Source organism: Columba livia, chromosome 1 (assembly GCF_036013475.1).
Source record: "Columba livia isolate bColLiv1 breed racing homer chromosome 1, bColLiv1.pat.W.v2, whole genome shotgun sequence".
Lineage (NCBI taxonomy): Eukaryota > Metazoa > Chordata > Aves > Columbiformes > Columbidae > Columba > Columba livia.
The window spans coordinates 147643185-147667116 of record NC_088602.1 but is presented as its reverse complement, the minus strand read 5'-3'; the positions used below and the strand labels follow the sequence as shown (position 1 = coordinate 147667116).

The 23932-nt window shown below is 50.5% G+C and overlaps 2 protein-coding genes across 2 annotated transcripts; both read left to right on the top strand.

The window, feature by feature from the left end:
* Nucleotides 1-2940: 2940 nt before the first annotated feature.
* HDHD5 (haloacid dehalogenase like hydrolase domain containing 5) lies at nucleotides 2941-11372 on the top strand. The gene is made up of 8 exons (XM_065036539.1): nucleotides 2941-3100; nucleotides 3235-3435; nucleotides 3774-3886; nucleotides 4679-4772; nucleotides 5255-5288; nucleotides 5866-6040; nucleotides 6359-6547; nucleotides 7069-11372. Exons 1-8 carry the CDS (start codon nucleotides 3005-3007, stop codon nucleotides 7436-7438), a joined length of 1272 nt encoding a protein of 423 aa, XP_064892611.1. The 5' UTR covers nucleotides 2941-3004; the 3' UTR covers nucleotides 7439-11372.
* A 6770-nt stretch (nucleotides 11373-18142) lies between these two features.
* On the top strand, nucleotides 18143-23420 carry TMEM121B (transmembrane protein 121B). Its single transcript, XM_065036517.1, is given in 3 exon segments — nucleotides 18143-19996; nucleotides 19998-20062; nucleotides 20065-23420. Coding segments are annotated over 3 exon segments (1968 nt in total). The 5' UTR covers nucleotides 18143-18182; the 3' UTR covers nucleotides 20154-23420.
* Nucleotides 23421-23932: the final 512 nt, after the last annotated feature.

The window sequence follows — 23932 nt, the reverse complement described above, 5'->3', positions numbered from 1 at the left end:
GCCACATCGCTGTCAATCCCTGCTGCTCGTGCCAGGCTCAGCCTGTGCCCGACCGCTGGCAAACTCCCTCCATGTCGGTTTAAAAATAAGCAGCCTGTTGGGCAGTCTTCTGTGTAAAAATAAATACAACAGCTCTGCCAGCCTGTTGGGAATGCTCACTGGGGCACACACAGGCTTTGGGGGCACCTCTTCAGCAGTGGGTACCCTGGCTGGTAACACAGCCACCCTCTCCACCAGTCCTCATGTGTTGGAGGCACAGTGGGTATAAAATCACAGAATGTTAGGGATTGGAAGGGACCTCGAAAGATCATCTAGTCCAATCCCCCTGCCAGAGCAGGAACACCTAGATGAGGTTACACAGGAAGGCATCCAGGCGGGTTTTGAATGTCTTCAGAGAAGGAGACTCCACAAACCCCCTGGGCAGCCTGTTCCAGTGCTCTGTCACCCTCATCGTGAAGAAGTTTCTTCTCAAATTTAAATGGAACCTCCTGCGTTCCAGTTTATACCCATCCACCCTCTGTGCCAGCGCTCATGTCTCAGAGGCACAGTGGACACAAAATCCCCCGCCGACCCCAGGCCCCACCTCCAACATCCCTCCTTGTGCTGTTGAAGCCCAAACCACACCACTGCTTTGTGCTACGGCTGCTCCACAAGAGGAAAACGCAGCATAGCACAAAAACGCTGTTAGCAGGCACAGCACCTCAGCCAGGGGGTAGACGGGAGGAAGGTCAGAAACCACCTCGCCATCGCCCCGCATCTCCAAAAGTTTGCTTCGGAGCAGAACAACAACACCGCCCGCCCCCTCCAGCACGGCGCTGCTAGGACCCTCCCCACCCACGACCTCGACCTTGCCCCCGCTGCCCGCGGAGCACCGGCCGCCCCCATGGCGGGGATGGGGGGGGTCGCAGCTGCAGGTGAGCGGCTGCGCCCACCGCCCCGCCAAGGCCCCGCCCCGCCCGCGGGCCGTGGAGCAGAGGCGACCCCTGCCGGCCCCCGCGCACGAACGAAATTAGGTGGAAGAAAAAATCCCTCATCGGGACCTGGGTGGGGAGGGGGAGAATCGGCGGGTTCGCCTCCGGCGGGCATCAAAGTGTAAGAGCTTTGGCTGTAACGGGGCGGGGACCGACAACACACAAAACAAAAACCACTCCCCAGAGCCCCGAACTCAAAGATATTTAGATACACTCATCATTTTCAAAATTAAATCCTACAGCAGGGAACTGGCGAGACGTCTCTCACCACTATTTCTCAAGTCTTGGGAACAGGAAAAGTACAAAAGTATCCTTCTAGTTAAAAAGAAGTGACTGAGGGACCTCAGCAATCCAGCTTGATCAGCTTGATGTCAGCGACTAGAAGCCACTAACCAAAATAACCCATCTGACTCGCAAGTGGTTATATAGTTAAAAGGTCATAAATCCACTTTAGCCAATACTTAAGCATAAATCACAGTACATCAATCACATTTTTTCCTCACCTTAGTGAATAGCTGAGAAACACTGAGACAAGGTTCTTGCCTTTGTCAATAAGTTTAGAAAGCCTTTGCCTCTGTCTCTGACTGTATTTTTTCATTGGCAGCCAAGGGAAATGAGGTCGTGAGGTTGGCTGTCCCTAGTTTGTAAGCGGGTATAGAAGCAGTTGAGAAGACCTAAGTACCTATAACTGGCTCCTTTCTGCCAGGAGAAGGCGGTTTGAAGCCCAGTTCTGCAGTGCCTGCTGGAGCTAAATACTTTCAGTAGTATCTCCAAGACCAGCATGTTTTGCCAGAGCAGGAGGAACTGCAAACACTTCTGAGAAATAAAAGTGATCCTTGCAGGCTGATGAAATTATCTAAAATAAACAGTAGGCAGTTCAGTTAAGGCAAAGGCACTTAAGGAGGAATAACCATTTGTACAAATGTATAACCCTGCGTTGTCAGTGCTTTAACAGCTCTGCAGAAAGGTGTTAGAGTGGGTCAAAAATGAATTAAGGCTTGTATTCATGACAATGAAAGCATAAAAACAAACAATTACACTGTTTGTGTAATTGATGACTAAAGTCATAGGCGTTAAACCTGCCGTATCGCGGGAATCAGGAGATCTTAAGCCTAGCCAGAAAGCAAATAAACATTGTTTCGTCTCCATGGAGGTGAAGTGAACCTTTTGCTTTCCTTAGGTCTGGAAGGGCCTCAGCTGAATTCAGCATCAAGATTTCTGTCCCATGCTGCAGGAAAAGAGGGAGCCACTGGGACACTAGTTCATCAGGGAGCATCCAGAGCTTTAGAAAACTTTATGATTTGTAAGGTAAAGTCCAGAAGACTTAGTTTTGTGTAGAAATGACAGCAGTTTGCACAGGTAAAAAGTTGCAGTGAAGATACTTTGCGTGTGCAGTGCAAGCATGGTAAGTTGCAACCACCTCAGACTGAAACCAGGCTGTATCCTGGGAGATGCCTTTGTGTAGTAAGAACTGGACTGTACGGTACTGGAGCAGCTTCACTCACGAAACCGAGAGCACTGGAATGGCAAATGGGTTTGTGTGCCCTGTTCCTTGATTTTGGGAACAGGCTGGATAAACCCCCGCCAGGCCTGGTGTAACTGATTCCGATGGGTTTACGCCTGTCGCTCCCCCCTTGCCATGATCTCTCCTCGTTCGTGATTTTGTACGCCTGTCCCATCGCAGGGCTGTTCGTACCCGCTTCCCCGCCAGCCTCCCTGCTGTCGCCGACACCTGCTTTCCCATCCACTCGCCGTCCCCAGTCTCTCTCCCAGCTCTCCCCAAACCCGTAACCCTTTGCTCCGAAGCAGAAGGGACACCGCATCCCTGCAAGCCAGCAGCATCTTTCACGGCGACCGCGGGCAGCGCCTCGCCGACCCGCTCGGGGTGCGGGCGTGCAGACCTCGGCGCTCCCGCTCCACTCTGCCCGCCCCGGTCCCGCCCCGCCGGGCCCCGCGCCTCGCTGGGAGCTGTAGTCCGGGAACTACGAGCCCCGGCGTGCCCCGGCCGCGGGCTGTGGCCGGGCGGGAGCGGCATGGCGCTGGGCGGCTGCCTGCGGGCCGGCCGGGGCCTGCTGCGCGCCGCGGGGCCGCGGGGCCCGCCCGCCCACAGGGGCTACGCCGGGGGCCAGGTGAGCGACGGCGGCACCGGGGGCCGGGCCCGCCGCCCGCGTCCTTGCCGCGGGCCGGGAAGGGCGCCGCGGGCCGGGTGGGGAGAGGGAAGGGCTCCCGGCGGCGGTGACCGTCCCCTGCGCTCACCTTGCAGCCGCCGGCCTTCGGGTTCCTCTTCGACGTGGACGGCGTGCTGGTGCGGGGCAGCCAGGCCCTGCCCGCCGCCCGGCAGGCCTTCCGCAGGCTGGTGGACAGCAGCGGGCGGCCGCGGGTGCCCGTCGTCTTCCTGACCAACGCCGGCAACTGCTTGAGATCCGCCAAGGCCCAGGAGCTCTCCCAGGCGCTGGGGCTGCAGGTACGGGCGGCGGGTCGGCATCGGACCACCAGGCACGGCGGGACGAAGCGGCTCCGGTGGGGTCAGACGGAGCCCACGCCGTTGGGAAGCGGGGACTTCACGGCTCTGCCGTTCGGGGTCCCTGCTTTGGAGGGGAGCACCGGGAGGAGAAGGAGGGAGCCCACTAACGCGACTTGCCCTGGAGGAGTGAAGGGCTCGGGGGTGGCAGCACCAGCGAGTGACCGGCCCTGCCTCGGCCGGAGGGGATGGGGGGAGGCAGGTGGCAGCCGGGGTTAAGGATGGCACCCGACCGCAGAAAGCAGGGGGGGAAGTTTTCCCACCTGTCCTTCATCCTGCAGGTGTCTCCGGAGCAGGTGATCCTGTCCCACAGCCCCCTGCGGCTCTTCAGCCAGTTCCACCAGAAGTGCATGCTGGTGGCCGGGCAGGGGCCCGTGGAGGAGAATGCCCAGAAGTATCCTTTGCTCTGTGTGTCCTGTGGTGCTCTGCGTGTCCTGCTGCAGCTGCATCCCAGTGCAGGGATGTGGTCTGAATGACAGTCCCACATGCATACTGCCTGGCTGAGGTGACGGCAAAACAGGTCTGACATATTCTGTATCTGCAAAGAGGTAAGATCTACCTGTAGTATTTGCAACATCTCAGCTGCTACGTGCGGAGTCACACCTTGTACTTAGCATTTAACTCCATTTGGTACAAAACCTTGGCCCATCTCTGTTTCTCCAAGGCCAGTAGGGTGAGCTAAGGACAAGGTGTTCTGCGAATAAGTGCAACTTATCCTTCAGTTGCATAGTTCTATCAGCACAGAACATTTTCTTTTACCAGCTGAGCTGACCAGAGCTTCACTGATTCTGCATCTATCCACAAAGCCTGACCAGCCCCTTGCACTGCATCAGTAAGAGAACTCTGGCCTTGAAGGTGTCCCAAAGCACATCCTTTCTGTCTTGGGAAAGCCTCTGCTTTTTGCCTAATTACAGGGACTGCTGATCACAAACTAAATCACCCCAGTGTTTGGTTTTTTTTTTGTTTGTTTGTTTTCTTTTGAACTTTAGGGCCACCTGTAGGTTGAAGCAGAGCATACAGTTTGACTGAAATCCAGAAGGTTATACATTACCAGGTTAAATAACTGCTCTCTTACTAGCACTTGTATTTCTTAATCCTGTAGATGCTTTTGCAAATAACTTTAAAAAACCCAGTCACTTAAAAAAAAAAATCAATCTCCACAACTTTCCTTGATGGTTTGTGATAGCCTGGGATTCAAGCATGTGGTCACCATCGAGGCACTGAGGAAGGCATATCCCCTGTTAGACATGGTGGATCAGAGCCGGAGGCCAAAACAGATGGTAATTTCGTGATGCATCGGTAGAACGGGTGGCCTGGTGTGGTGGTGCTTATAGTTTGTAGCATGGGGTGGAGAAGCTGCAAAGGCACAGAGCAGCTGGCTGGTAGTGGCTTTCTTCAGCGGGATCCTGGGACAGGTACGGAGCAGCCAGCATTTCTCTGCTCTTTCCAGTGTGGGCTCCTGCAAGAAGGGCAGTGACTTTCCCCTCTCCTTTCTTGTGCCACACCTGTCTTGCACTGCTGTTCCTTGCAGTGGTAAGATGGCTTCGTTGACATCTCCAGCCCTGAGACAGGAATGCAAGATCTGTGAAATCCAATCTGGGATGGCGGGGTGGGGGAAATCTTTCTTCAGGATTCCAGGTGGCCTTGTCCTGCCTCTTTATGGGACTGCCTTGGCAGGTTCAAAGGAAGAATTTTTAGTTTTGTTTTGGAGATGATGTTAGGTTTTGCATTACTAACGCAGCCTTCAATTTTTTTCTGGCAGCCTCCTCCAACCACTGGCTTCCCTACTATAGAAGGTAAGCAATTGCCTTTGTTTACATATGAACAGAAATAACAGCAAGGCAAGCCAGCTGGGATGGCAGTTAATGACATGCTGTTGGCTCGTCAGTATCTGTAGGCAGTTTATTCATAGGATGCAGTCCGAAGGCAGCTTCGCTGTCCTCATGCAGCATGAAGCACAAGCTTGGTAAGAGCAAAGCCAGCGTTTCTGAGTGCCATGCCCCAGCATCTGGAAGTAGTGGTGCACATGTTAAAATACTGGCACAGGTTGCCCAGAGAGGTGGTAGATGCCCCATCCCTGGAGACATTCAAGGCTGCTCTGGACAGGGCCCAGAGCAACCTGATCTAGTTGAAGGTGTCCTTGCTCATGGCAGGGGGTTGGACTAGATGAGCTTTGAAGGTCCCTTTCAACCCAAACTATTCTATTGTTCTGTGGTATGCAGACTGGAGCCCAGGCAACAGCCATGTTCCAGCAGTAGCTGAATAAGCCTGGGCATCTCAAGAAAGGGGTGCTTTTGCTAGAGGGTGGGCTTTTGGTAGTGAGTCCTGTACTTGGGTGCTGTGACTTTCCAAGTGTCTCTTGAAATCTTCCAGGTGTGATACTGTTTGGTGAGCCGGTGAGGTGGGAGACAAGCCTGCAACTTATTATCGATGTACTCTTGAGCAATGGGAATCCTGGGGCAGAGCTGCAAGATGTACCATATCCCCATCTGCCTGTTCTTGCCTGCAACATGGATCTCCTGTGGATGGCTGAAGCCAAGATGCCCAGGTGAAAAGCATGTGTGCTTTTTGTTTTAGCCTATTTCATACATCTCCCCCGCAGGTGGTCTTTTCTTACTACAGTTTTCAGCCTTTAAATTTGACTGTATGGCATAATTAACCACAGATATGCAAACTGCATGAGAAGCAAAGACTAAAATTTCCAAGAAGCGAAAAGCAGACCATTGCCTGGCGAGGCAGTGTGTGTGTAGATACTGTGTCCAAACTAGGTGGTACACTGGCTACAGCAGATGTTCCTTCTCACTGAGGTGTGTTTGCTGCATAAGTGGTGTGACTGGGGATACTGATGACCTTCTATCTGGAGCAGGTTTGGCCATGGTACTTTCCTTCTCTGCTTGGAGACCATCTACAAGAAAGTGACAGGCCAAGATCTGAAGTACGAGGCCTTGATTGGCAAACCCAGCACAGTGACCTACCGCTATGCTGAATACTTGATAAAACAACAGGCAGAGAAACAGGGCTGGAAGTCTCCCATCCGACGCCTCTATGCAGTTGGGTAAGAGATGATTTTTCCTGCTGGTTTCCTTAGGGAGTTGCATACTGACTTTTCTTAAGTTTTGTTGTTGCGGATGTTTTTTTTGTTTTTTAATGGATGTTTCTAAAATTAATCCCAAAATCCCTATGGCACCTTGGGAGCCTCACGTCCTGGAGCAGAGGCTTGCTAGCCTTTTGCACCCTACACTTTTAATAATTTGAAGGGCCCATCAGCCTAGTGAAGCTGTTACTGTAGGATACAGAGTGCACGTATCATAGTTGGATTAAGGAAAAATTTAAGAGCCTCAGATGTAGTACCATTAGCCCAGTTAGGCCAAGCACTTTGGGATTGCAGGGAATATATTACAGTAATGGCTGAAACTGCTATGGGTGCTTTGGTTATGTCTTTTCCCCTTTGAAAGATGTTTGTAAAGCATGTGGCCTTCACCACAGCTGAACAGGACTCAGTTCCAGCCTGCCAGCATCAGAAGCTGATGCGTGGGCTAGTTTCTCATTTCTGTTTCACACTGTGTCCTTATTCAGGGATAACCCTATGTCAGATGTCTATGGGGCAAACCTCTACAACAACTACCTCAAGTCAGCTCACCAGAACCAGGTCCAGGCTGGGGTGAAGAGGAGCCTGTGCGCAGCCAGTCCCCAAACTGAGGATCATCTTGAGCTGAGGAAGGACTGCAACAATTCAGTGGAGAGCTGTGAATCGATTCTGGTCTGCACTGGGGTCTACCGCCACAATGCAGAGGGTCCCAGTAGCATGAAGGAGTGCACAACAGAGACCGTGTTCCACGGCCATCGGGACTTCTGCTTTGACCCCAGCCTGGTGGAGGCATCTTACATAGTGCAGGATGTGAATGATGCTGTACAGCTTGCTTTCAAGAAGGAGAACTGGAGCTAGAGTTAAGACAGGTGTGTCTAAAGATCTACCATCAGGGATTTTATGTACTGGAAGGGGAATAGAGGAAAAATGGAGAGGGACCTGGAGTCATCTTCTGATCTAGGCAATATGAAAGAAAACTCCCTGTCTCAGCACTAAAGGCCCCTTGCTTTTATTGCTACTCATCTGCAATCCTGACAGCTGCCAGCAGACTTTCAACCATGAACATACATTGCTGCCATCAATAATTGAGCCATGATGGAAACAGGGTATAAGGAGAAGGCTTGTCCTAGCAATCCCAGTTTTGTTCATCCGTCAGAGTTCTTTTTTCCCCACCATTTGTGTGTGAAGATCAGGCAAGCCCACCCTCCTGCTTGCAATGTGTTTGAGGATGAAGCTCTTCCCTGTGCAAGGAGCCACCAGAAGCTGTGGTGGTGGCACTGTGCCAAGGAAAGGCTTTAAGTCTTAACATTTGCCTTGTGAAGAGTAAGTGCCTACGGACTTTAACAAATGCAATTTGCTTGGGGATTTGTCGCTGCATCACTGTCACTCTGAAACAAAGTCCCATTTTGCAGCCCTCTGGCAGCTATAGAGGGGCAGGGCCCCTCAAAGGAAGCTGCAATAGCCAGAGCAACTTGCTGCATGACTGAGGGGAAAGTTGTATTGTTCCCTGCCCTCTATTTAGCATTCTGTGAACACTTCTGCCTTTTCGCATCTCAGTAGGGAGCCAGCAGCCTGCTCTCAATAGCAGAGGAAGAAACTAACCACCACAGAGCCTGAATTTTCAGAGGTGTATTTGCCCAGAACTCAGTGCTGCAGCAAGAGGCTGTTTCGGCAGTCACCCTGACCCAGCTGTTGCAAGGAGCATCCCCATGCTCCAGCTGGCACAGCTTCCAAAGAAGGGCACTTCTTTGCCACAAGGGCAAACCTGAGAGAGTCACAGCCCACCTTTGCTCCTTCTTTGCATGCAAGGATTGAAAGAGGAAATCAAGCCAGGATGGTATTTGAGCCCCAAATCCCCAATCTTCATCCTAAAAGTACAAATGTCTCTGTCCTTCACTTCCTTTTTTCCTCTCTTCCCTTGTGTGGTTTGCAAATCAGGGATATACCATACAGTCTGATCCCTGTTCCTTCCTCTTTCTTTTTTATGCAGGTAGAGTCCCCCTAACATGAATTAGCAGCTGGGACTTGCCTGCTCAGGAGCTTTTCCACCTTCTGTTGCCTCTGTGTTCCTAGTTCAGGGTATCCACAGAAAGATCAAGACCTGTGTCTCCTTAGAGAGTCCAAAGAAACTAAGCAAGCATTGCTTCAGAAACTCCATGTGAAAGATTGGCTCAGCAAGGAGTGTCTTAATTCCAGAGGAGCATTGTGATTTTAGAAGCATAAACCAGTCTGCATATTGATGGTAAGCCTTTGGAGCCCAGACAGCCGAGTTGGTGTTCCTAGTTAGCTCACACCACACAGAGATCATAAGTAGGTCTGCTCTGCCTCCTCTTCCCTCCCTCTTTCTTTACCAGGCAGCCTCATACACAGGGTAAAAACAAGATGTTATGTGCCAAAGTTTGGGTTGTTCTTAATTAAAATATTAACATCCATGTGCATTGACATTCTGCTTCAGCCCCTCTCCATCCTCTCGATACTAATGTATTGTCTGAGGAAGGTCACGCTGCAGAGCAGTCTCTGTTTTTTATGTTATGACAGGCTCTGCATCTGAAGGGGACTGGGTGCTCTGTCAGTGACCCAGGCAAAAGAGTTCCTTTTCTGTGGCTTCTTTCTCTACCTTATTTTCTGAATAGGAGCAGAAAAATACCTTCGGGTGAATTTCCTTCCTGTGAAATCCGTAGTGCCAAGCAATCTCTTCTTCTCTTAGCACTAGTTAGAGTTCTTCTCCTTTATCTTATCAGAACAAGAATTGCTTGGCTGCTTCTAAAAGCAGCTATAATGTGAGGAACAGTCTTAGATTTGAATCCTTTGCCTTTCAGTGGAGAGAAAAAGAAATTACCATTTCATCTACTTGCACAAGACGAGGGCTTGTCTCTATTTCCGGAAGCATGAGTACCAGGAAGGACTTTGCATCTAACATAGGAAAGGTCTTGTAGCTTTCAGCACATCTCCACAGTCAATTCTGCTGTGGACCTGGTGTGCAACTGGATGTCCAGAACTAGCTCCAGTGTTCCTCAGCCTCCCTTTTCAGAGGTGACATCCACTGCAGAAAGAGGAATTCTCCCTTCCCTTGCAATATTTGCTAACTTGGGTGATAATCGTCATAAGATTAAATAAGAACTGTCTTCCAGGGTGTGATTACATAGACTTCAGAGAGCTTGTTGTGGGCAATAACACCTTCAATTTGATAGTTACGTATCTGCAGAAATCCTAAGGTCTGGCCATCTGTGTGCACTAACCTTTGGCAGAGCTCATTCTTGTTACTTGTTAAGATTGTGGTGCCAGTTACTCAAAGACAAGGTGCTGCTGAACCAGTGTTCCCCAAGGGATGTAGCACTGCAAATAATTTTGAGAAATCACAGGCAGATTGTAGTTTCATATCAGCTTGCACAGCCCACCTCAGCCAGAAGTGAGGTAGGTAGCACCTCCTTCAAAGATAGGAGGAGGTTTGCATTTGCACAGAGAGTGAGCCAGGCATCTCTGGTTTTGAAATAGCAGTGGAGGTGAGCTGACTGACGTGGATCTGCTTCAGATTCCAAATCTGATTTTAGCTCCAGATTTCTTTTTCCCCACCATGTTAATGCTGAAACAGTGCTCTGGGAGTCTTAAAACTGTGTAGGAGGAACTTCAGCAATAAGGAGTTTAAGAAATGCTTTGCTTGCGAGTTGCAATTGAGCAGAAGGGAGGAGAAGAAATCTAGAAGGATCTTGTACCCTTTCCCCAGTTCTTACCAAGTAAGGTTGCATAAAAGGCTCTGCTTGTTGGTCTGTGCACTAATTAGTCAGATGGGTTGTCCTTGGTCTGAGCAACACTGAGACCTTTCTCTTCTTCCTTTGCTCAGCTGCATGAAACATTGTACTTTGTCCAAGTCACTGCCTAGGAACTGCATGGTCACAGTGGATGGAATAGGAAATCTGGATTCTCCAGTTGCTGTTGGATACTGACCCAATTGTGGAAGATTTCTACAGAGGAAAGTGCTTGCCAGGGTCTCCTCTTTTCCAAGTGTTTTACACCAGAGTGCTGTGTAGGCTTCTAGCTTACCTGCAGTTCAGTTATGGACACCGATTATTGCTAGGATTCAGTGAAATCCTTTTTCCTTGGAATTGCAGCTTCCTGAAATGAGCTTCAAGCATGGCTGGAACAAAAGTTTTCCTTTGTCTCATGCATTGCACAGAAGTTGTGTTTCTGGAGCCATATTTCTCTCATTTGGAGCAAGTATACTTCTGTGTAGATTATGGGACCAAGCAGGAGAGGGGACTTCATTTGCTGATCTAATACCTTAATATTTATATGGTGCACTGCCCTGAACAACAAACATGGTGAAGAACAGATCCTAGCAACTTCCATCTTCTACAGATGGATGGGTTTTAGTCAAACATAAAGCGAGTATGTAGGGAGGTGAGGCAACTGAGAACAGCAGGGAGGAACCAGAGGAGGGGTAGACCTTGTTTTTGGATCTGAATCTTTTATGCCATACAATAACATAGTGGCCAGAGAGGTCAACTCCTTTATCCCACAGGACACATGCAACCACTAGCTTGGCATTCAGGGAGTTGCATATCACTACTGTCCCCTTTTTTCCAATCTTAATCCTCGTGTGTCGTCTTCCCCCAGTACATGGGTAATGTTTCAGATTACGTCATGTACACTGTAGCAGAGTGATTAGTTATCATACAGAGAAATCACAAGCTGTGATTGTTTTTAGATTTCATATTGATTTCAATCCAGTGCCAGAGTTGCTCCTTTGATCTAGCATATATTACAAAATAAAGGATGTTTTCTTTGAAATAAATTTTAGGGTGTCATGGTGTCATGTGTGTGTGTTTTGTGATTATTGTCCTGATCTCTTTCATGTCTTTGCCCTAGAAGATTTTCAGGACAAATTTTGTGTTTTGTTCCGTTCATCAAGCCATTCTTAGGTTTTCTTGAGACAACCACCCTGAAAGATGCCCCTCCAGTGATTCTTTTGATTGAGCTAAACTGCAATTCTTTGTAAGCTCTGCATCTGCCATAGTTGGGTGAGATGAGTGCAACTTTGACCGTTCCCATTCTGTAGGGGGGAAGGACACATCACAAGCTATGATGCCCTGACTGTTCAGAGTCAAAACTAGTTTTGGGATACCACCTGTGTATGAGATGCTTTCAGGGTGGGCATTTAGTTATGACCTGACCTAAACAGTTGTTTGTAATGATTACTCCTAGTGGGTGGGGAAACCACAAGCTAGATCCCACCAACTTAATTTGCTATTGCAGATGAAGATCAAGCCTGAGAGCACACGGAAAGCCATCCTTGCCACTAGAAGCTTACTTGGCTCTATGTTAAACTCCTGGTGATCATAAAAGAAACCCAGCTTGTCTGACAAAAGCCCTGGTACCTTTTGAAAAAGGTGCTGGAGTGCATTAAGAAGACTGTGACCAGTAGGTCGAGGGAGGTTCTCCTCCTTCTCTACTCTGCCCTGGTGAGGCCACATCTGGAGTACAGCATCCAGTTCTGGGCTTCCCAGTTTAAGAAGGACAAGGAATTGCTGGAGGGAGTCCAGCAGCAGGCTACAAAGATTATTAGGGGCCTAGATCACCTTTCTTATGAGGAGAGACTGAGAAAGCTGGGTCTGTTCAGCCTGGAGAAGAGAAGGCTGAGAGGGGATCTCATCAATGTTTAGAAATATCTCAAGGGTGGATGTCAAGACAATGGGACCAGACTCTTTCCAGTGGTGCCCAACGATAGGATGAGGGGCAACAGATTGAAGCACAGGAGGTTCCATCTGAATATGAGGAAAACTTCTTTACTTTGAGGGTGTCAGAGCACCGAACAGGCTGCACAGAGAGGCTGTGGAGTCTCCTTCTCTGGAGACATTCAAAACCCGCCTGGACACCTTCCTGTGTGATCTGCTCTGGGTGAACCTGCTTTAGCAGGTGGGTTGGACTGGATGATCTCCAGAGGTCCCTTCCAGCCCCAACCATTCTGTGATTCTGTGAAAAAGATGAGTGGAGTTAGGCAGACATAAACTAATGGTCAAACTCTCAGATTAGAGTCAAAAGCTTCCACCGATTCAAGCAAATGGAAAATTAAAGATCCTGCTAGGCAGAAACCATCAGCCTTAATCACCTAGAAACAGCCAATTCACTTACACTGTTCTTCTAAGATATTCCACCAGAAGGTTTTCCATTTACAAAGTTCACAGGAGCCACATTAGACAGCAAAACAAGGACAATTCAGAGTTCAACAACTTGATGTTGAAAGGAACAATTGATAAAGCAGTAAAAGCAGTTTTGCAGGAACTGGACAGATTCCCAAACTCAGCAGACAGAGGAACTGCATTGAAGTCTACATCCTGGAGAAATTACCTATGGCCCCAGCCTCTAACAAATTATACTAAAAGCATGAACCAGGCTTCTCCTTTCAGCCAGTACTCCAGTAGTTGGAGCACTTGCCCAAGATAGGGCAGATCAAGGTTTAGTTAGGCAGAGAGAGATCGAAACCCAAACCTCTCAAATGCTTTTAATCACTACACTGTTGTGAAAGCAAAAGGGCAGCCTAGGGTGAAGGTGTCACTTGTAGGAGACAGCCTTAGCTGGAAGCTAGAATCCCACAGAAATCCTTAACCAAGATAAGGAGCAGTGACATCGTGAAACACCAGAGAAGGAACAGCTTGAATGAGGACTGAGAACCCTGTTCAAGTTGGATTTTGTTCCCAGGTAAATGCAGAGGGAAATGCCAAACCAGGGTAAGTCCTGGGAAATGCTTATTCTATGGATTCTGGGCCTTGAACACAACCTAAGCAGTTACCTGTTCACCTTGGTACAGACCTTGGCTCTTCAGGGACATGCTCAAACCTGTCCTTTAATGCATCTACCTAACCTCAATTATAAAAGCACAAGTCTTCATGGATCTTTGCAGCCACACAGTCAATTTGATGAAAATCATGCACTTAAAGACCTTTATGGATCCAGTCTGCAACAGTTTAAAACCCCACACCAGGAAAGCAGCTACATGTTCTCTAGGAACCAAATGGTTCCATCAAGAAAAGCACTTTTCTATAATTCACTATAATAGACCTGTGTTTCCCTTTCAGTCATGTCAACTGCTAAGAACTTTCATTTTTTCTTCAAGGTCAGTTCCAATACATACTGTGTGCTAAGACTTACAGCAACTCCCAAATCCTCTCACTCTCCAAACCTCTACCCCCACTACAAGCATGAAAAAAAACCCCAAAAAACTCTTTGCATTTTATATTGGTATCGAAAGCTCTTTAAAGTGACACGTAATTGCAAGCAATAGATTGTTACACTTTTATACCCTTTTGAAGAATAACTATATTCCTGAAACTGGATCAGCAGTTTTGTTACAAATACTCAGTGTTTGGAGATGGACAAACCAAAGCTGCTTTGAATTTTGGTGCTGGCCAGGTGAAACCCTTCTACACTTGGTTGTAACCACAATCCTGACCATTCAAATGGCTCAGATAAGCGCAGCACAAAGCATGTGCCAGAGAATCCCAGAACCTTCCTTTCTCACACAAAAGGCATTTTAAGTGTGGTTAGAGCAGATTACATTCAAACTCACTGAGATCAGCTTTGCCTCCTTCCCTCCCACTTGCTGCCAGTTTCTGACAGCTTACTGCAGGGTTAATTAGGGATTTAGTTTCTGGTCTTTCTTTCAGGCATGTATTTGCCTTTTTCTTTTTTTCCTCTCCTTCCCCCAAGAAACTGAGGCATTATTTGGTCTCCTCTTGAGTTCTGCCCTCAATGAAGTTTTGTTTTTCCCCCAGCAGGGGTATTTTTGAGAGCACACTACTTCTTTTCTCTACTAGCATAAACTAGAAAAAAGGAGTGTTTTAGATATTCAGTATGACTGTTCCACAAAACTCTGTTGTCTGCTGCTTGCCTTTAAATATACATATACACATGCATATCTATGCATACACATAAATACATAAAGAAACCAGAAACATAGCTTTGGAGCTGCTGAAGAGGGGAAGCTATTTATAGTTTAGCCTTTTAATGTTTTAACAGTAATGGTTAAGTACTAACACTTCCAGTGACTGTACATTGCATTAAATAACTGGATCGCACAGGAAGCATCAACTTGTCATATCTCATCCTACGGTGTGCTACAAAAAGCTCTTCAGTGCTTTCTCAAGAATACATTTCTCCCCTCACTCCCATTTTAAGGTACAGGCTCAATTTCTGCTTCCTTCCACACAGATAAGCTACTTACTTACTTTCACGTGTTTGTTTGGGTTGTTTTTGCCCTACTGGAGCCCTTGCTCAGCCCAAGGAAGCCCATAAGCTTCCACCCTCTTTCCCAGTGCCCCCCCATCATCCTTGCTCATAGTTCTCCTTGCTCTACAGCCACAGTTCCCACCTACCTATAATACCTTGAACACAGGAGCCTCCCCATCCACAGCAGGAATGTCTCCATTTCCAGAGAACCATTTCCAGAAGGCTCCTCTTGCCCTGCTCACACCCAGGCAGGCCCATTTCATACCCGGCCCCCTCCCAGGTACCTTCACTTCCTGCATTCCCCAGAATTGAGCTCACTATATCACCTGGCTGGCACATCAGAGCCCATTTCCCCAGGTGGGCAGGCCAGATGTGGGTGACAGCCCATCCCTCCTGCAGCCCAGGGACCCCCATCCAATTGCACTTGCCCCAGCAGGTGAGGCAGACACAAATCCAGCAAGAAACACAGCCAAACCTTTGTGAGATGAGTTTTCTTTGTGAAACGAGCCTGTGGACTGAAAACAGAGGAGATGCAAGTGTCTATGGGCAGGCTGCCAGGGCAGCCTGGAGCACAAGAGCCAACAAGGCAAAGCTGGCACCATCTGCTGCTCAGGTAGGGCAAGAGCAACCCTCTCTGCGTGAGGGCTGTTGCTCAGAGCGGCCCAGATGGATGCTTGGTTTTCATTCCACATCCTCTCATAGAAGTGGAAAACTTATCTTGTAGTGGAATAGGTGAATGTATTAGGAGCAAGACCGATTTAGCTAGTGGTCAGGACTGACCACACATTAATCATGCCAGTGACACAAGTGTTGGTTTGCTCCTGTCCCTGCATATGACAGCCCCACAAGAAAAAAAGGGACAGGAATTGGACTCGATCCTCATGGGTCCCTTCCAACTCAGGACATTCTAGATTCTATGATTCTACTCTGAGAAGGATCACTCCGGGATAAAGGCCAGGATCCAGTATGTAATAATGGAATTTTGCCCTCTACCTTTGATCACACACACACCACCAACCAACACAGCCTTTGTGTAAGCCAAACTAGGGGAGAGAGCCAGTGTCATTCACAAATCCTCAGTGCCACTCTGAACTCATCCTGAACTGGGCAACTTCCGACACCAAAGTAGCACTGGGCCCTGCTCAAAGCTGAAAGAGCAACGCAGACAGTAAACATCCTGGCCATTGCCTCGAGCCTCACACTCCCTGTATAACGGAGACCATCTGACATCCACACACTTCAAGAGGCTGGGGAGCAAAGCAAACATGATGGGAGTGTATCTGGCAAGGAAAGGAGAGGTGGCTCACTGCTCGCTCTCTTCTCGAATAACTTCAGTCTGAGCTGCTCAGCTGCATTGCTTCTGTCATGCAAAAACTCACCATTTTCCCATGCTGGGTGGCTGTGGGCAGCATCATGCCCCAGCAACACAGAGGCAAGAGTGTTTTGTGCATCACCGTGGAGGCAGCAACATGGCAGCATCTCTAGGGCTTTGAAACGGGATGTGGAGCATGAGAGAGCAGCCCATGGGGAAGGGCAGCCCGCTGGTGCTGTGTGGCAGAGGGCATGCTGAAGCTGTGACGTCTGGGACAATGGCTTCAGCAGAGGTGCACAAGCTGCCTGGACTAAATGCAGGCACCACTGTATAGAGCTGTCTGGAGCTTGCTGTGAGATGTCTTCAGCGTGAGGCTGCCTTGCAGTCACCTGCTGGCAGATAAATGGTGACAGCCTTCTTTGTACCCACCTGATCTTAAACTTGTGAATGTCAGCGATGCTTGTCACAGTTACAAGGCTGGTGATGCTGCCTGCTGCATCTCAGTCATCTGTGTGCACCTGCATAGGTGTCCTGCCTGTTTTACCCTGGAGTGAAGACTCGTGTCCTCTATCCTAGTGCCAGGATAGGATGCATCATCCAATTGACTGCCCTCCAGGCTGGACTGTTCTTTTGAACACACATATTTCTTACACTATAGTTATTGACCTTCTTAACAAAGTCTTTTTATTTGATAACTGAAAAGAGGAATTAGGGAGAAAGGGCTCTTAAACAGAAAGAGAGCACAGGCATGCTCAGTCTCATCTGATACTGCGAACCATGACAAGGAGAGTTAGAGGAACACAACACGAGTAGGGCTGATGCAAGGCAAGTGTATCCTAGCACTGAAAACACAATGTGAGTGTAGCAGAAAATAGGTGTCCCCCATCCTAGCTGTGCCCCAGCCATGCAGGTAATGGCAGTGGAGATGCAGTAGGTAGGATAGCAACCAGTGTGGGACATCATGAGAATGCCTGTGGGTTGCTACCCCAGTTTAGAGGTTGTACCAATTCAGTACCGTGCTACCCGAGTAACTACGTCAAAGCCTGCCTAGCCTCCAGTTATCTCTCCCTGCAATCTGTTTTGATCACGCTTTTAGAAAATAAATTTATCTGTGTGCCCTTACTCCAGCTTCTACTGACAAGAATGCTTTTGCTGTGATTCTTCTTTCACTGCTTTTCCTCTTGATTATTGCTATATGTCTAAAGAGATCTTCATGTCAATCAACCCCAAGTTCTCCCCTTCTCTTTCTCAATTATTATATTTCTTTGTTTCAGTTTTAAGCATGAATTCTCCTGGTACCCCAGATCAATTTCTCCTTGTTGTCAAGAGCAGCCAGTGACATTTACTGAAGAAGGAGTCCTCAGGGACACCAACATGTATTAGACAGTTGTCACCGCTGTCCTGAATGTCCTTTCCCAGTACTAAACATCTGAGTTTCGCTCAGCCCTATATGTTGATTAGCAACACCCTCAAAAGACAAGCTATTTTGTGTCTTTATCATACAGTGTAGTTAACACAGCTTATTGTTTGGACATACAGATGGCTTGTTCAGTGTGCTTCACACCACTGACAGGCAGCAACTGGCTCACCACTGGTGGGCACAGGTGGGAATGAGGGACTGGTGATGCGGAGCGCTCAGCCACTTTGAAAGACGTGCCAAGTCACTAGCACTGGTGCTGTGACAGATCCACACAGCCAAACTCATTTTGAGGACATTGCTAGCAGGTCACTGAAGGCCCTGACTGATGCTTTAATTGGACACAGAAACTTTAGGGCTATTCGTATCAATGTAAAGGCACTGCCCCATGATGGCAAGCTGGGCAGAGGCCTCAGTACGTGGCTTGGCTGAACTCAGGAAACAGGTGGCGGTTGCTTTGATTTACATTTACTTACAGCAGATCAAAAATATGGGCAGCCGAACATGCTGTGCCACACAGGAGGAACTACAAAGTGAGTGCTTTGCTTGGGCTCTGCACCAGGCCACTGGCTGTCGTCTTGGTCAGCCTGCAGTGACTGGGGTGGACTGAAGTACTTCTGATTTTCCAGAGTGAGTTCAAGAGGTGCACTATGTCCATGGGTGACTCTCCCGGGCCCGGCCGGCTCCATTCACAGAGGTCTGGGACGCAGGCGGCAGCCGGACTGTGGTCCCCGAGAAATGGCTCCAACGCAGCCTCAGGGAGGGGGGCGTCTTCTCCCTCTCCCCTTCTCGCCTCCCTCCTCCCCCCCCGCGACCGCACAGCCGCTCTCCGCTCCTCCACCCCCAGCCCACCCACCGCCGCCAGCGGAGACGCCCGCCCCGGCTCCGGCAGCTGCTGCGGTTGCGGCTCGGCACCGCCCCCGGCCTCCCCCGCCGCGCCCCGCCGGCTCCCGCCGCTCGGGCTCTCCTCGCCACTGCCATCGCCGCTGCCACCACCTCTGCCGCTGCCGGTGCGGCGGCGCGGGGTGCGGGGGGCGGGCCGGGGGCGGGCCGGGGGCCGCGGCGCGGCCGTCGGGCCCGGCGCGCCGGCTCGGGGGCCGGGGAGGACCATGCACCGCGCTGCCTCCAACCAGCGCTCGGTCTCCTCCTCCTCGGGCTCCTTCCAGCCGCCGCCGCCGCCGCCGCCGCTGCCGCACGCCGCCGACCGGCAGCCCCTCTTCCCGGGGGGCTCCAGCAGCGGGGGCAGCCGGCGCGGCTCGGGGTCGAGCTCGGGCTCGGCGCGGGCCCACCGCCCCCGCAGCCCCCGCAGCAGCACCGAGGAGGAGGAGGAGGAGGAAGAGGAGGAGGACAGCATCAGCATCAGCAAGCCCCTGGTGCCGCCGCTCACCGCCTCGCTGCCCGCCGCCGCCTCGCCGCTCCCAAGCAGCAGCAGCAGCAGCAGCAGCGGCGGCGGGAGCCCGGCCCGCAGCATGACGGCGGCGGAGCTGTACGGGGCGGCGGCGGCGGGCGGCGGGGCAGCGGGCGGCGGGGCGGCGGCGGGGACGCTGCTGGGGACCGGCGGGGCGGCGGGAGGGCGGCGCTGGGGCTTCCAGGCGCTGTCCCTGGTGCTGCTGCTGGGGCAGGGCGCGCTGCTGGACCTCTACCTGATCGCCGTCACCGACCTATACTGGTGCAGCTGGATCGCCACCGACCTGGTGCTGGCGGCCGGCTGGGGCATCTTCTTCTGCCGCAACAGCCGGGCGCGCCGCCGGGAGCGGCCCCCGCCGCCCCCCGGGCCGCCGCCGCCGCACCCGCTGCTGCTGCACGGTCCCCCCGGCGGCCGGGGGGCTGGGATCCGCGGGGCCGGGGGCCCCCCCCGCGGCGGCGACTTCGCCTACGCGCACCTCGCCTGGCTCATCTACTCCATCGCTTTCACGCCCAAGGCGGCGCTGATTCTGGGCACCTCCATCCTGGAGCTGATCGAGCTGCGCCTGCCGCTGGGCACCACCGGTTTCCGCATCACCCTGGCGCTCTCCGCGCCGCTGCTGTACTGCCTGCTGCGGGCTATCGGCACCGAGGGCGCCGGGCAGCTGCTCCTGCCGCCGCAGCCGCCTCCGCAGCACCGCGCCGCCGCCGCCTTCCTCGCCACCTGCCTCGACCTACTCGACAGCTTCACCCTGCTCGAGCTGGTGCTGCAGCCTGGGCGGCCGGCGCCGCTGCCCGCCCCGCTGCGCTACCTCCTCATCGCCGTCTACTTCCTCTGCTTGGCCTCGCCGGTGCTGTGGCTCTACGAGCTCAGCGCCGCCCGCCCCCCTGGTGCCGCGCGGCTCGCCCTCCACCTCCTACTGCCCGCCGGGCTGCTGGACGCCCCGCTCCTGGCGCTCCGCTGCCTCCTGCTCCTGCGCTACCAGCAGCCGCTTTCCCTCTTCATGCTGAAGAATCTTTTCTTCCTGGCCTGCCGCGGCCTGGAGGCGCTGGAGACCTGCTGCCTCCTCCGCCCCACCACCGCCCCGCCGCCCACCAAGTACGGCCCCGCCGCCGCCACCCCCGCCGCCGCCGCCCCCATGGCCCACGGGCTCTCTGACGTCGACGTGGGTCCCCACGGGTACGTGAACGCCTTGGCGGTCACTGCCCAGGGCTGACATCCTCCCGGCCGCCGCCCTCGGAGGGGCTGCCGCCGCCTCCGGCTCCGCTCCCGGCAGAGTCTCTCTGCGTTTCTGCTCAGGTTCCCGCCGCCGTGGCCGAGCAGGGGAAGGGGACGCGGGCTCCCCTGTCAGACTCTCGCTCTCCTCTTCTGTTTCCCCGGGGCAAATCCCGCAGCGGAAGCTCATTGCGAACCTGACTACCTGCAGGAGCCTACGGCAGACGGTTGTCACTAGAAAATGCACCTGCCCTTCACAAAAAGTCTTCTTCTAGTGCTTCTGCCTCTCCACACTGTTTGGAGGGTCCCACTCTTTCCCTCCCGCTCCCCCCCAGGACATCGTGTTGCTTTGTGACCATAAAGGTTTAGTTTTTCCTTTTCCTCTTCAACAACAGGGACCAGTGGATTTTGTCCCCTTCTTTTAGAACTCCTGCTGACCACAACGAGATGTGAGAGGGATCTGACCAGCAGAGACTGTGCCTTCAGGATGCAGGCAGGACAGAAGGAAACATATGTTGGTTTCACTGGGTCTTGCAAAGCTGCCGCCTCTGTTTTGCAGCAGCAGAGCTGCAGAGGGTCTTCGTTGTGCCAGCTGGGGAACCTCTGGGAGCATGTTGGCCATCTGGTCATTTCAAGCCTAGGAACCACTTTCTCAGAGCTGAAAATGTCTACCTCTGTGCTTCAACCTTTTGCATCTTAAGTTGACTTCACACTCTAAAGAAACATGTGAATCAGGCATGGACATAATCCAGGGGCTTAGACCCCATTTCACTACCACCAAGACATTTATTTCTGGTGAGAACAGGGTTTACAGCAGCCTACTGCTTGCTTCAGACAGCAGCCCTCCAGTGCTGGCACTCTCATTTCTCTGTGAATATGCATGTTTATGGGTTCAGTGTTGGTTTTCTTTTATGCAGAGCATAGGGTCTTCCTTTACACAGCCTGGGAAGCCTGGAAAGGTTTCCTCTGGCCCCCTTCCCTCTTTGAGAGAGCAGAGATGAGGCTAGGCCTGCCAACTGCCCCCTCTCAAACAGCAGAGGATATCTGCGCTGCTCGGGGTGGGCTCTGTGCTTGGTGGACCTCACTTTTCAGCACAGAAAGCAGTGCTGCAGGAGCCATGGAGAAAGCCCATGTACCAGCATCCTGCCCTCCATGTGCATGTGGTTAAGGGTGGGTGGGGAAGATGTTAACTTGTGTTTCCAAGAGAGGTTACTTTGGTTTTAAGCTCCATGAATGTTTGGTGGGGGTTAAGATCCATTCTTCTGTCTGGCTACAGCTGCTCCTGAAAACAGTCAAATGGAAGCAGGAGCACAGAGGCCATGCTCAGAGGAAGGACTTTACTCCTCCCAGGCTTTTATTTTGTTATCTGGGCAAGGCTGCATTCATCAGGAAAGTGCCAGTTTCCCATTCTGAGCCTTTTTTCAGGCTGTACTGCTGGGAAGGGGAAGTAAAGCACAATCGCTACCCAGAGCCATCAGCAGGACTGCAGGTGCAGCCCAGACTTCTCCTGCACATACATCCAGTCTCTCTTTCAGGGCTCAGGCTCCTGTGGGACTGAGCCTCTGTCCCATCTCCCTTTTCACAGAGTGGGATCAACTGCCTGCTGCAGGGGACTGCTACAACAAAATGTTTACAGTCTGGTGACTTCCAGCTCCCACAGGCAGAAGTCGGGGTGCCATGAGGCTCTTCTCCCCCAGCTCTTGGGTGGCTGGTGAGTTTTGAGGGGTTAGAAAAACCCCTAGAAAAGAAGGAGCAATAGCACTCTCCTGTTCAGAGCTGCAGCTAAGGTGGGTGATGTGCTGCTCTCCCTGTGCCACATGGAGAGTCAGGAAAGGCTAGGCTTAACTTTCCCACCAGTGCTTTATTTTTAATCCAAGCCCTTAGGTGGGCAATTGTGTGAACTTTGGCCAGTGGCCTTTCTCTTCAGTAACTTCTTTTTGTCTGGACAATCTTGGTGCTGTGAGTGACTGTGATTGTAAAACTTGGTACTGTGAATTTTTCCTATGTGATGTGAGATGTGCCGAGGGGATGCTAAGTTCCTGGCCAAAGGAGGTGTAATTACAGGTATATTGCGGTTGTACAGATACTTGTTCTCTTTCACCTTCCCTTTTCAGCATTAAACAGAGTAAAAGCTCAGAAAGAACTGCAGCATTATTCAAGAAAGAATAACTATAAAATACCTATACCTAGGTATAGATGAACAACAAAAAAAAAAACAAAACCACAAAACTTTGCCTAAACAAGGTGAAGGGGAAAAAAAAAAAGCTATTGCCCCTCAACTACATTTTGCTGCTTCTACAGCCAAGTACACAATAGCACCAAAGTGCATAGAAGAACATCCTTAATACACTGAAGTGTAAGAATAGCTGAGACACAAGAAGTATCACAGCAGAATTATTAAGAAGTCTTATTTCAGTACCCCTTCATAGCACCTAAAGTTGCTGTTTCAACAGCAAGTGCCTTTTTCCATTTAAGACATTATCGAGAAAATGGCATTTTTGAAACTTATCTAACCATGGCATATTTAAACCATTAACACTGAAATCACAGTTTGAATTTGTGCATAGATGCAAATGTTGCCTGGGACAGATGACCCTGCAAAACAATGCTTCTGTTTCATAGAATTCCTTTGTAGAAAAAGTGGTTCTTTGTAGTGCCATAGTTAGTAAATTGTTAGTTGCTAGTAAATGTGCTGTTTGGAGAGCGTAAAGCTCTTGTGGTTGGCTCTACAGAAGCCCCCTTGCAACTAAAAGGGCAGCTCTGCTGTCACTTGAATTACTTACTACAAAGAAACATTTAAAACTCTTCAATGTCTTGTTTATAACCCTGCTCCTCCTTTGGAATACTCTGAGCTCTAACTTCCATTTAAACCCCTCTGCTGCACAATAGGTCCATCTGCAGAAGAAATAGATAGTGGTACCATTAAAGTGCAAACAACCTCTCACCCCATGCACCTCACACACCTACTGTGTGTTCTGCCAACATTAAATTACTGGTCCAGGTCAATATCACTTTGCTAAACAAAGTTGTGCCATACTATGACATACAACCCTTGGGATTCTGTTACAAGCCCTGTAACACAACTTAGCTATTTAGGATTTTATTGCTGTGTTTGCTATCATGACAAAGACATGACTACTCCCAGGAGAGGAAACGGAAGTCAGAGATAAGGCCTGTGACCAATGGACACTTGGCATCCCCCTGGCATTAATCAAAACTTGTATTTTTTAAAAAGCAAGATTGTTAAAATAAAATTAGAAACTTGTGACTGACTTTTCTCTTTTTTTTCCCCTTCTTTGAGTCTTGATGGGCTATTCAATTTTGCATTCAGAGACCAACAGATGCATTAAAGTTACTTGATTTTCTCATGTTGGATTGCTAAAATAGTATCTGGATTTTTCCCTCAAACAAACTTCTTGCAAATGAAAGCAAATTCTAAAAGCTGTAACACCAAGGGTGTTATTTGAGAAGGGAATGACTAAGGCAAGAAAATCCAGATGACACTTCTGAGCTCCCTATCTAAGCAATTTACAGGAATTCATACAACTTGAAAAAGGCTGATGGGAAAAAAAAAAATATCTCAGATTTACATGTTAATTGCTGTAAGATAAAAGGAACATTAAGAAACGGGATCATCAAGATGACAGTTATTCACATAACCTGAGAAATGGGTTCTCACTGGAGAAGCACTGAGATCCCAGCTGCCTCTTGCTTAGCTCCTGCGGAGTTAGGTCCTATACACACAGGAACTGGAGGTAGCGCCCAGTCTTAAGGTTGGAT